The sequence below is a fragment of the Streptopelia decaocto genome (assembly GCF_964273445.1).
Source record: "Streptopelia decaocto genome assembly, chromosome: 2".
Classification (NCBI taxonomy): Eukaryota; Metazoa; Chordata; class Aves; order Columbiformes; family Columbidae; genus Streptopelia; species Streptopelia decaocto.
The window spans coordinates 153,240,889-153,254,204 of NC_138655.1; the positions used below are offsets into that span (position 1 = coordinate 153,240,889).

The following is a 13,316-nucleotide window of genomic DNA, read 5'->3' on the forward strand; positions in this document are numbered from 1 at the left end:
ATTGCTTTTGGTAAGAGAGCTTAATAGAAAATGTGGATGTCATGGAAATTCTGCACAGTCTTATTTAAAGAAATTGTTTCCATCTTTTACTTGGAAATATATTTTCAATTGGAAGCTTTTGTTTCTTAGATATGTTCTAATTAAACAGTAAAACTTGTGATGTCAAGATCTAGTTTTCAAGGTTTGGGGGGTTGGAGTGAATTAATTACTTCAACAGCTTTAGAGGGTATGTTGTTATTTTCTTCAGTGAAATCACATTTCTTTTGAACAAGTGTCCTAACTTGTTGAAATGATAGATCTGTGTGGGTGTTTATAGGAAAAGCTAGGAAGCCTAGGAAAAGCTTCTAGTCCCGTGCAGCATTTATGTGGCTTATTTAATCTGTCTCGAGATACCATGTGTGCTTGGATAGAGGGAATGCAGACTCAAATCTTAGTAAAATATGCAAGAATTTGGAAATATTTAGTGGATAATTTGGTGAGTTTTTTTGTAAAAGTGAAACAGTTCATGCAAAGCTGAGAAAACATCATTGCTTTTATTTGGAATGGGTTGAGGAAGGCCATTGGGATGAACCAAATCTGGAGTACCACACATTTCTTTGAAGCAAGTCTAAACATTAGGAGATGTCTGCTTAAGTTTTGTCTCATTTTTACCCTCTGACTAAGCAGTGTGAGTGTAGGGCATCTCTAAATGTTCATGTCTATACTATCAAACTAAACAGGGCTATGACAAGGATTGAATGCTGCCTTATGGTACTTTGCACTGTGTAATTAATGTATTCTCTGATATTATTTTGCTATTCAGTGCCCTCCCAAACAATCTTCAGTTTCAGTACAGGGACCACCCAATAAACAAGTTAAATGCAAGGAGAAGAGTTTAGCTGTGTGGACACAGACATGGCTCATGTTGTCCAGAGTAATTCCGTCTTTAGTCCTACCCCCCTGCCACTTTATTAGGGGTCTGGTTGACTCAGTGGGACAAAAAAGGACGAGAAGTAGACTGGAGTATGAAAATTAAGTCAACCCCTCCCCAAAAGTATTCAGTTACAAAAATATTAAGTGTTTGTCACCCTCCTTTCATTTAAAAACTAAGCTGGTGGTCAAGGTCTGAGCAAACTTAAGGGAGGATTATTTAAAAAATAATGTACCTTTGAATCTAGTTATTCCATAATTTTGACAGTTAAACATGGACGTTTAGTTTTTTTGAAGCAGACTTTTCTCCCACTGCACTGTGTCTTCTTGGTGTTTATTTGTTTAACTTCTGTAGAAAAATGAAAATAACGCTTATTATAGGAATAACCAAACTTTGTCCTCTTGCTAGAGAGCAAGTGGCTGCAGCCAAGGGAAGCTTTTCTTCAGTATTTTTGTTAGAAGGGAAGAGGAATTAGTTGGCAGCTGGCGTTAGAGTTTGTTCTCATATTTTCCAGTCTAAAGTAACTGGCAACAATTCCTCTTGCTCTGTATCATCTGTTTGCTGACCGTAATGACTATATAAGGCAACACTGCCTAAATTAATAGTTCCGAACATACTTGCTAAATGAATTTACCAGTCTCGCATTTCTGAGTAATGCAGGAAGTTTTTGATGCTGCAGGAGTTCTTACTTTATATGAAACTTCCATATGAAACTTTAGATGAATACTGTGTTTTGTTGTTACTATTGCGAAGAAGGTCTTAGAAGTTTCATCATTGTATAAAATATGTCCAGATATGTAAGAGATTTCAAGAGGGAGAAATACATGCTTTCTAGTATTTTGAAGTAGTCTTTAAAATCTCTGAGCTTCAATGCTAGAGAGAAGTTAGCGCTATGGAAATAGTCGGGATTTGGAAGGGTTTTCGCATTACTTCTCATTACGTTAACAAGATGTATATTTACCATCACACAGTATCACAGTATCACAGTATGTTTGGGATTGGAAGGGACCTCAAAAGATCATCTAGTCCAATCCCCCTGCTGGAGCAGGAACACCTAGGTGAGGTCGCACAGGAACATGTCCAGGCGGGTTTTGAATGTCTCCAGAGACATACCATATATATTCTCCAGAGACTTACCATATATTCTTCTTCTCTAAGTGTAGCTATGTTTACTTTTAGAACAAGATTTCACAGTTAATTATTTTGATTTTTGGTTCAGTTATAGAAGTATATATGATTTATAGTACTGCAAATTGGTAATTTTCAAAGGTTGTTGAGTGGCATACTCAATATTGAAGGCGTGTCCTAACCCAACCCTTCTCTCTTTTTTTAAGAAAAACAACAAAACAGACACATGAAAATACCAGTATTATTGTTCTATAAAAACAATGGCTACAAAAAAACAGGATGCCTTCCAGGAAAAGTGGGCTCTTCCAAGTGTCTCATTTTTATATTCTCAGTTTTGCCCTCTGTTGCTGACTTGAGCACTGTTCTCTCTCTACCCATTTTACATTTTGTCCTGTTGTCTTGATTTATTTATATTGGTTTAGTTTCACGTTTGGAAAATTCAGCGCTGGATGCGACTTTAAAAATGATCAGTACTGACGAAAATGAGGCTCCAAAGGAGTGCTTGCATCAAGAATGAGTCCTAGTGGAATGGCTGGAAAAACACATCAAATTGTTACGTAGAACATAGAAGAATGTTGTGTTGGTTTGCTTTTAGTTGATCCAAAACGCCTTCAGAACATACAAGACTGTTTGTATCTTCACTTCAAAACTTTTTAACCTCTTCTAAAGGGGTTTGTAGAGCACCTGGACAAATTCTGAAGTGTGGGTACTATTATAATAATATTTGTTAAGAATTAGTCTTGTTACTTATAATGTGAGAGTGATTTGCACTGTTACTTTGTACACTTAGAATTTTAATTTTGATAGGGATGCTTCAAGGGCCATCACAGTTGATGCTTCCACTGTACCATGTTCTTCTCTCCCTGTGCCCTCCTATTTGGTGTTACTGTCTCCCTTATACCAGCATTGAAACCTCTGTTGCTGGAGGAAGCTGGTTAAGGGATGTCAGCTGGCAGAATATTGAACACAACAAGAAGTGAGAGGTTTCCTGTCCTTCAGATGTATTTTAGTATCTTGATTCGACTCACTAACAGGTCAGGAGAGTGTCAGTATGAGTGTGAGGGTGTGAACCAAAATGCAGGATGGGTAGAAAGTAGTAGAAATTGAGAAATTGAACTGTAGCTTTGAGTAGTTGACACTATGGAGAACACCAAGGTGCACTGAATTTTTGTAAGACCAACTGTGATCCATCTGGTCACCTTAAATCAAAAGCTTGCCTTCTCTTTGTCTTACCCTCACAACTACACATCTTATCTCTATAGCAATTATCTCACATAAATCTTCAGACAGTTAAAACTGAAACACCAGTGTTAAACACAGTTTACTTTCTATAGTATTGTATCGTCCAGCCTTGTTTGAGAGGCTGAGTTTATTATATATTTATTGGGGAAATAACACTGGATAATGTTACTTATTAAATTATTCTAATAATGTTAGCACTTCAGCATTGCAGTGCCAATGGGTGGTGGTCTACTGAGACAAATCGCACTGTGTTTCTACATGACCATTCACAAGTAACAGAAGAGGACACGTTAGTCCCCTTCTAAGAAATTTCTGAGAAGAAATACAACTTACTCCATGGAATTGTATCACCGTGCCCAGTAGCAGAGCTTAAATTTGTCGTGCAGAAACCTTACACTTCCATCGCTTCATTAGCAGGAAGTTGTTCATCAGCATTTTAAAATACTTTGTGGCTTCTGTTCTGAGCATGAGTAGCGCTCATGGCAGGCAAGTCGAGCCACAAGGTTGGCAGGGTTGAGAGGCTCCTTTCGTGCTGCTGTGTGAACTTGAGTTACTGCCCTGTATATTCTATATTCCAGTATGTTCTTTTCCCTTTGTAAAGGCACCAGGGTATCGAGAGCACCAAATATATGAAAATGCTCATCGGTTTTTAACCCACCTTTTCTTACAGGCTGCAGGGGTAGATGTTTTTTAAAAACTCTTTCAGTGTACGTGTTGCAGTAGTTCTCAGTACAGAGCCTTGATAAGACGCAAATGTCTTGTTTTTAGAGACGAAGCGTAATTTGTTTTCACTTCTCTGAGTAGAGGAAGAATTGAAAGAGCTGTAAGATGACGCACGTACTGGTTCATCGGAAAGTGTAAGTGGTGTCTGAAATCCCATTCCAGGCCAGTGAGCTGCCTGGTGAAAGCCTCTGCAAGGCACGGCACCTCTCTCGCTTGCAACGTGTTGTGGAAAGACATCATTTCTGGCTCCTGGCAGAGTTTCACTTGGTGACAAATCCTGAACACAGACTTTCCAGGGCCCTGTCAGCTCTGCTGGAGAGACCCAGCTGGCAGTCCCTGAATTTCACTAAACTAAGAGAATTATGCATTGCCCAAAGCGGTGGCAGACAAGGAAATTATATTGTTAAGCTATTTTGGAGATTTATAGGCCAAACTTTTTTTTTTTTAAGTATGGAATTTTTTGTGCTTTGTAAAACGGTTCATTGGCTGGCAGTCTTTTGCTTCCCTTCTCCATAGGGCTGTTTGGTTTGCAGTGTGGTGATGTTGCTTTAACTCACTGTCAGAACCTCAAGTTAGGGGGTTGTCTTCTTCTCCAGCAATTCATGGCCTGGTGATGCCCAAAATGTAGAATGAAAATCCTCGTTATATGGCCAGACTATGTCTGGAAGGGCTCCCTCTTGCATATCAAGCAATACTATAGATCTGACTGTTTCGTTCTCTCTGTGTGAGTTTATCTGCTGTCAGTGCTATTTCCATGCTACTGTGGGCATAAGCTTTTTTTACCTGAACTTTCTGTTGCTTTGGGGAAAACTCTTATATTCTTATGTTACAAAAGGTGTATCTTATGCTGAAGTCTGATTCTGTTTGGAAGCCAAAAGTGCGTACTTGAAACAACCTTATTGAGAAGGATGGAAGGGGAGAGAAGACCAAAACAAAACCCAACCGAAACAAAACATGAAAAGAACAGAACATTTGTCAGTAAGATATGTAGACTAAGCTTAGAGAGTGTGTGTTACTGCGGTGATATCAGTGGTATCTTCTGGTAGCACTGGAAAGGAAGCTCTGAGTGAGCAAATGTGGCAAATCTTGTCTGCAAGGAGAACTTCGCTTCAAAGCCCAAATAGCAAAAGCTTGGTTTATGCCAGGACTTTGAAGGCTCGTATTCCTTCCAAAACATTTCATGGTTTAAGATTTATTTGCAAATCTTTTCTAATAATCCTATAAAAAGCTTAGCCTTAGTAATGTTTTTTAATTTCTTAGCTCCAACTTGGAAAAGGACTTGACTTTCGCATCTCTGAAATTGGCCTTGGTATTTATTCCTGTACAACAAGTGGATGAATAGAAGTTTCTGGGATTATATGTACTAATTGGCTACTCTTAGTAACACTATTTTTTCAGTTTCATTGTGTAATTATTTTTTACATCCTTCATGGTCTAAGGACTGATGACAGAATGAATTGTTAGCCTTGTTTTTGAGGTGTGTAATAACCAAAGCATTGATAGTGAGGTTGTACCATAGGCACTCTGAGTTTCATATACCATGTTGCAACCTTTTGAAATGCTTTTTGATCACATAAATTGAAAATCTTTCATCTCTCAGTGGTATCTCATAGCTTGGTCTTTGTTTTGGGTTGTGACCATTAGTACAGAAACCACTATGATATGTTTCAGTCTAGTGTAGGAGATGTTTCTCAATGCAGAATTTCAACATGCATTATGTTGCTCAATTCCTTTAATTCAGTTAAGTCTGTTTAGGGGACAGCACAGGACTGGCTGTGTGCAATGAAAAAATATAAAGGAAATGCAAATATTTTCTCATTTTCTATTTATTCTGAAAACATCAGTATGTAAAATTGTTAAATATGGGATGCAGGTATGAACACCTTAGGACAGGAACTACTCTTTTTAGGTATTTATGCTGTGTATTTGCCTTCTAATTCACCGGTGAGTAATGAAAAGGGAATAGATCATGTAATAAACTGGGTTCTTTTTCTTAAAACAGTACAAAATTGCTTCTTCCAGACCCTTGGTAGCCTACATAGATTTTTGAACTGTGACATAATGTAATGTCAAAACTTGTGACTAGAACATAAGGACGAGTCTGAAAACACAAATCGTGGTTAGTCTTATCGGCTGCTACCAAACTACGTGCACGTTATGTTACTAAAACACTTGTGGGTTTGCAGGATTGAGGAAGTAGAATGAAACTATAAAACTGAGTTATTCATGCTAAGCTGGACTTTTCCCCCTGTTTCGGTTATTTATTTCTTAACTTTCAGAGTTAAGATGAGCATGAGGTTTGAGAACATACACTAAGTATTTGCACCATTAATTTTCAAAGAAGAATACACTGAAATTACCTTGTTTTCTTAACTGTTAATATTGTGTTCTAGCTCATGTTTTTTTATTGCAGAACTGTACAAGTAAAGCTTACACACCAATGTAAAATAACTTCTTTTACCACAAATTATTTCTGATAATTTTTTTCTTTGCATTTGGAAATTTAGCAACTGGTCACTAGAGCTGCTGTTGTATTCAGAGAATATTTTTCCTTATAGCATAATTTAGTTTGCCTTCAACGTTGTGTGCAACTGGAAACATGAACTTGGAAATTCAGCTTTACACATGATAGTATCTGATGCGATGTTTCATTTTGTCCTGCAAGGCAGTTTGTTTTACTTTGTCCTGCAAGATAATTTTAGTACACAGAATCACATAAATAAATAAGTGAGAGGATGTCTTTGGAACATCCTGGTTCTAAAGACAAAATATCTTAATTGTGGAATGTAATTACCAGCAGAGAGAGAAAATTTTTCATTTTCAGTTTATCCAGTGGTGCATTTCACCAGTGATGTAGAGGCGAAGACAGAAGTGATACCAGCAACTAATGCAAGAAGTATTTTCTCTTTATTTCTTTATGCCCTAAACTTCAAAAAGAAATTATTGCCATTTACTAAAAAGTTCAAAATTCTGGTTTTTGTTTGTTTGTTTGTTTTTTTCTTCCTCTGATGTATCATTTCCAGTGTCTGTTTGGGATCTTGTGCTGAAAAGTAAATTAAAAGAAAAATTAACTTTCTGATGAAACTTGCAAAATATGGGCTTAGAAACTGGCCTCAGTTTTCACAGTAGCAGCAATTCTGCAGTATCTTATCAAAAAGCTCCTGTTATTTTTAAAGCCACAGAATTAAGCTTATAGGAAACATGTTGCTCATTGTTCACCCAAGTGTCTAAAGCTTTACATTTCAGTTCTCTACTGCTGCTACTTTATTTTGGGTACTTTGGGAAGGTGTTTTTTAAGGGTCAGAGCAGAACAATAAAATATTGGAATTTCATCATTATAATATCTGTTGAGATATTGAATATAATTCCTGGGCAAAATTCATTATGTGAAATGGATAGATAAAGTAAATACTCCGTAACTGGCAACGGGAAGAAGGCGGATGCAAGGGCATAATTAAATAGATTAAAATACATACAACTGGCAGAAATTCGTTGTTTACTGCATTTTAACCCACACAATATAAAACTATGTGAAGTAAGAAAATGAATTGAATAGAACTAAACCGTGAAGCTTAGCTGCCATTCTGAGAGTTCTTCTGTCTGGTGCTGTAATGACAGAATGAAAAATTGTTTTGACTTGTATTCATTTTTCCAGTCTGGGAAACATTATTATGCTGAAGGGTTTAGAAAATTGCATTTACAAGAGGCCAACAGATAAACCGTAATGATCTGTATACATGTATAATCATTTTGTTCAAAGTGTGTTGGTTTCTAAATGTTGAAAAAGAGCAGATCTCCACTGGGATCCTTTTGGCTGGCAGAGGTTGAAAGCTGCTTCCAGTCATCAAGATGCCTGTATCAGAGGAGTCTCTGGTTCTGTTTCTCTCCTGCTTGTACAGAGCCATAGGAGTGTAATACAGTAGAAGAAGGAGGCTATGAAAAATCTTGCAGTGATTTCCTGAATGGGTATCAGCAGGGCAAGTGCTAAATTTTAACCATTCTATTGAAGTCTGTAGGTTTATTCACCCTTCTGAATGGCATAGGTAGGAAGACGCTAATCTTAATCCCTGGGTGAGACCAAATCACAGAATCACAGAATGTCCGGGATTGGAAGGGACCTCAAAAGCTCATCCAGTCCAATCCCCCCGCCGGAGCAGGAACATCCAGATGAGGTTACACAGGAAGGTGTCCAGGCAGGTTTGAATGTCTCCACAGAAGGAGACTCCACAACCTCCCCGGGCAGCCTGTTCCAGGCTCTGGCACCATCACTGTGAAGAAGTTTCTTCTCAAATTTAAATGGAACCTCCTGTGTTCCAGTTTGTACCCATTGCCCCTTGTCCTATCATTGGTTGTCACCGGGGAGAGCCTGGCTCTATCCTCCTGACACTCACCCTTTACATACGTATGTATTAATGAGCTCACCCCTCAGTCTCCTCTCCTCCAAGCTAAAGAGCCCCAGCTCCCTCAGCCTTTCCTCACACGGGAGATGCTCCCCTCCCTTCATCATCTTCGTTGCCCTGCGCTGGACTCTCTCCAGCAGTTCTCTGTCCTTCTGGAACTGAGGGGCCCAGAACTGGACACAATATTCCAGGTGTGGTCTCACCAGGGCAGAGCAGAGGGGCAGGAGAACGTCTCTTGACCTACTAACCACCCCCCTTGTAATACACCCCAGGTACCATTGGCCTTCTTGGCCACAAGGGCACAGTGCTGGCTCATGGTCATCCTGCTGTCCACAAGGACCCCCAGGTCCCTTTCCCCTACACTGCTCTCTAACAGGTCATTCCCCAACCTATACTGGAACCTGGGGTTGTTCCTGCCCAGATGCAGGACTCTACACTTGTCCTTGTTATATTTCATTACATTTTTCCCCACCCAGCTCTCCAGCCTGTCGAGGTCTCTGGATGGCAGCGCAGCCTTCTGGCGTGTCAGCCACTCCTCCCAGCTTGGTGTCATCAGCAAGTTGCTGATAGTACACTCTATTCCCTCATCCTCGTTGGCCTGTTGGATTCTCTCCAACATGTCCATGTGCTGAGGAGCCCAGACCTGGCCCAGGCTCTCCAGGTGTGGCCTCAGCAGCGCTGGGCAGAGGGGCAGGCCCAGCCCCCTCGGCCTGCTCGCCATGGCTCTCAGCGTCAGCCTCCTTTGTGGAAACGGCATGTCGGTGGCTCATGTAGATCCTTGCAGTACATCCCATGATATGTCTTGCCTTTTGTTTTGGAATACTAAGTTATTAAATCTACCTACCTTTTCCATGGAAAGGAAAATGATTTTTTTTTTTTCTGCTTAATTGTTTGTTACAAGTAAGCTATGTGCTTCGTAGATAACATTGAAATAATTCGCCACCTTTACAAAAGTATATTAACAGTGCTCCTTCTGTAAGTAAACGTATTACGTGTTATCTTTAGGCAAAGTATTCACAAAGGAAATCACTAATTAAACTATTAATAGATCCTTTATAAAAGAATGATGTGCTGGTTTCTTTTAATAGAAAATGAATGTAGTGATTATTCTTGCCTGTTTGTGGAAAGATGCAACATATGTTTTTTAGAGATTTGTTGTTTTGTTTCAATATTTAACTGAAACACCACAATTAGTTTGTTAACAGAGGAATGTCAAAGTCCTTTTAACTCTTTTCATACAGTTATTCTTAGATTGGGTTGTCGGATTTGGAAGCATGGTGGTCACTGGGCGAGTTTGGATTTGTTTGTTGATTTTATTCAACTAAATTCTGTGCAGTTAACAGAAAGTTTTCAGTGAGAAGGGAGACAAGGAAACTCAGTTCTGTTAGTTTTGTTATCTAGAATGAGATGATTATAGGATTGAAAAGAATGTTAGAAATCAGTTGTTAATGCCAGTAGCCCTGAAACAGAATAAGCAGCTTTATAGAATAACATTTGTATGTATAGTATTCTGTACAGATTTTTGGTGAAGAAAGTATATATGATCTAGCAATGAGCTATCTCTATTCATTATTTCTGAAGACTTTTCTCACTTCAGTACTTAATCCTGTTGATACCATTCTTCTTTACTGCATCAGTGCTAGAACGAATGTGTCTCTTTGTCATAGAAAACAGCCTATTCTGTGTTTGCAAGCTGTTGTCACATCCTCCTTCCCCCTTCTTAATCCCAGCTCTTCTTTCTTTCTGTTGGTCAGGTCTTCTAGATCACTTATTTTCTTGGTCTCTAATGGCATTCTTCATCAGCTTATTATACTTTGCAGATTCATGTTGGTGACTGTTCATCTGTAACAGGTCTATGGTGAATATGAAAATATTTCTTCAGAAATTAGGACCGCATTTCATTATTTCATATTGATTTTATATAGTAGATGCTGTATACGTGTGTATATTAGAGTGTGCACCTGTGTATTTAGATGTATTTATGAGAGGATGGATAAGAGAATGAGGACTTGTTTTTCTAACTGTTTTAAAAGCCATTGGTAAAAATTATTTGGAATGGAATGGAAGAAGTTTTGGTTTTCTGTTTAAGAAGATCCCGGAAACTGGTTCTTAACCTTCCACTGACCAGAATCTGTAGTGATCGGGTTTATTTCTTCAGTGTTGTGAACTCACAAGTTGCCTTTTTTTCCCCCTTCCCTTTTCTCTGTAATTCACAGCTTTTGGAAATCAACTGGACCGGACTGACCAATCTTCTGGATGTTCCAGGACTGAAGTGAGTATATGTAAAGGAGTGTTTGATATTCCTCCACCTCAATGAACTCCAGAAAATCTGAAGACCATCAGCTAAAAATATCAGGCTAAATGAGCACTTTTATCTCTTAATTTAGAAGTATAAGAAGTTGCTCAATATGCAGAAGGTAGTGATTTCGCTACAATTGACTGTACATCAAAAGTATTTTGAGTGGGTCTTGTTAAAAACATGTTGAAAAGATAATTTTTAATCTGCTTTTGTTAGTGTTCTCAGCCTTTCAAGGTTTCCAGAGTCTCGTGAATGTCCTATCTGCCATCTCCTAGGACAGCAGAAAGGCAGAGAGCTTGAGTTTTTTATGCCAGTGGCTTCACAACATCTTGGCTTGTGGCTTCCTATGCTGATACATCTCTAGGTGCCTCTGTAAAGGTAGTTAGAAACAGCTTAAGACAGTGATCAAATTAAATAAACTCTTCAAGTACTTGCTTTTAAAGCTCTCAGTTTATTATGTGAAGATCAAATGGAGTAGCAAAAATATTGCCTGTATATAGCTAGAAAAAATGCTTGGCTTATTCAGAGCTTTTCAGAATAGTACCTGGCAAAACCCCAAAGAAAAAAGCAGAAGTAGAGGTGAAAACCAAGCTGCTGTGAATCATTGCAATCCTGATAAGGTTAAATCCATGAATTTATTAATAATTATCAAGTTGTAATAGTTACCCAGGGGCTTTTCAATATTGGGACAATGGCTAAGGGGATAATGGCAGATCTGATACACACTCAGATTTTGTGACTAGTCCTTTTATTGGATCCCAATACTCTCAAGAGCTGGCTGACTCCAGGTTTATTTCTTATTGTTTAAAAACAAGAGCTTGAATTTAGGTATTAAATTAATCCCTTAGTGCTCAATTGTGTGACCGAAATGGTTTTTGCTTTACTTAGACACGTGAAGCCAGTGCATGGAATCCCAGTTGAACAGTTTGAAATTAGAACTTGCACTAAGTAGGTTAATGGCTGTAAGAAGTGCTCATGTTTCAAGCCTGCTTAGGACTGCCTCCAAGGAAAGAGCTTTTCTTGCCGAGTGAGAAAATGGCTTCCAAAACGCAGCTCCGGAGTAATAATTTGCTCTTTTGACATAACATTAATAAATTTACGTTTAGTACTTAAGCTTACTAGGCTCCCAAGTTTCATATCATGCTCCACATTTGCCTGACTGCAAACACAAAACCTCTGATGTAAACAAAGTCTTGCTAAGAATCTCAAGTTTATGGTTTCCAGAGCAACCAAGCTTGGCCACATGTGCATAGAGTGGTGCCATCTAGATACTATAGAAACTATTTCTATAGTAACTGTAACTGGGGTGACTCATGCTCTCTGCCTCGCCAAGAGTCTTCTCGAGTGCTGTATTTGGTTTTCTTATCTGTATAGATATACTGTATATTTTGGTACGACAGCCTGACATACTGTAGTTGTTACGAACAATGGTGAACAAGAGATTACTGCCACTACAGGTACCTTTTCCATCCCACGGCTGTTGGCTGCACACTAAACTACTTCTGCTTTTCGTACTCTGTTTGCAAATGTCTTCTGCTACACAAATTTCTGCATTTGCTCCTGGAATCTTCTCTGTCGGCCGTTAACAACTTCCATTGCTCTTTGGATGTAACTCCACAAGGAGAAGGACAGAAAAGTAATTCATATTCCATCATTAGCGTGGCTTACAGAGCAATGGAATTAAAATCTCTACGTGAGGAGTCAGGTTGTGAGAACACTCAAGTGCTGTCAGGAGGGGATGTGGATGGTGGGAAGATGAATTCTGTTATGGTTGCTTGGAATATAGTAAAAATACTCTATGCAGTCAGATGTGCTGTCTCTGCGGCATGAGCAAGGACAAGGCAGGAGAAATACAGAGCTGCTTGTTCCGTCACTAAAAATTAAGTAGAGCTAAACAGCAATACAACAGAGTAGGTAAATGCCAAGAATTTTCTGCAATGAAATGGAACTTTTGAAGACATTTACTATAATAAACTGTCTGAAGCATTTCACACCTCTCATTTCTGTGAACTGAAAAAATGGTTGTACTTATAATCAATGACAGAGTTTTACAGCCTTAAGCTCTTTATCGATAATGTAATTGTTTAAATTGATACATCTTCCCATGCTGCTTGATCAGTGATGTGTCTCTGCTTTCCATGGATCAGACCTTTTAGTTCAAGTAATAAAATAATTAGAAAGATTGTAGTTTTTGCATTGTATTCATGAAGAATAGTTTCCAGCTGGGAGCATCCCAGTTGGCTCATATTTGGTTAGAGTAGTTTCAAACAGCTTGGAAGTGTCATGTTGGTTTAGAATTCATTTAATTAATTACTTAGTTAGGATCTTTGGTATTCTTTTTCAGCTCCCTGTTTTTAAAGACAGAATATCTACTGCCTTGTAGGAGTCTTTGTAAATTTCTGTGAAATTCCATTAATGCTTGTTCATTTTTTTTATACTAATTTCTCACATTTTAGTGAAATTCAAGTGTTTTGTTTAGGATAAAATTGCAAGACTGACCTTTGGAATCACAGGGTTGGGTTTTTGTCCTAGTATCAAGGACCACGAGTCCGCCAAGTGTCTGGGCCCTGTTATGCTTCGGGCTGTTTTTCTCTGCTTTAAGGATATATCCTGT

At 38.6% G+C, this 13,316-nt stretch overlaps 1 protein-coding gene across 3 annotated transcripts in view; it reads left to right on the forward strand.

The window, feature by feature from the left end:
- The window catches only part of ESYT2 (extended synaptotagmin 2), an 84,690-nt gene that overhangs the window by 43,693 nt on the left and 27,681 nt on the right, over positions 1–13,316 (forward strand). For all 3 annotated transcript variants that reach the window (XM_082046003.1, XM_082046001.1, XM_082046002.1), the window contains exon 7: positions 10,620–10,675. In XM_082046003.1, the coding sequence (XP_081902129.1) occupies positions 10,620–10,675 (56 nt within the window). The remainder of the gene's footprint in view (positions 1–10,619; positions 10,676–13,316) is intronic.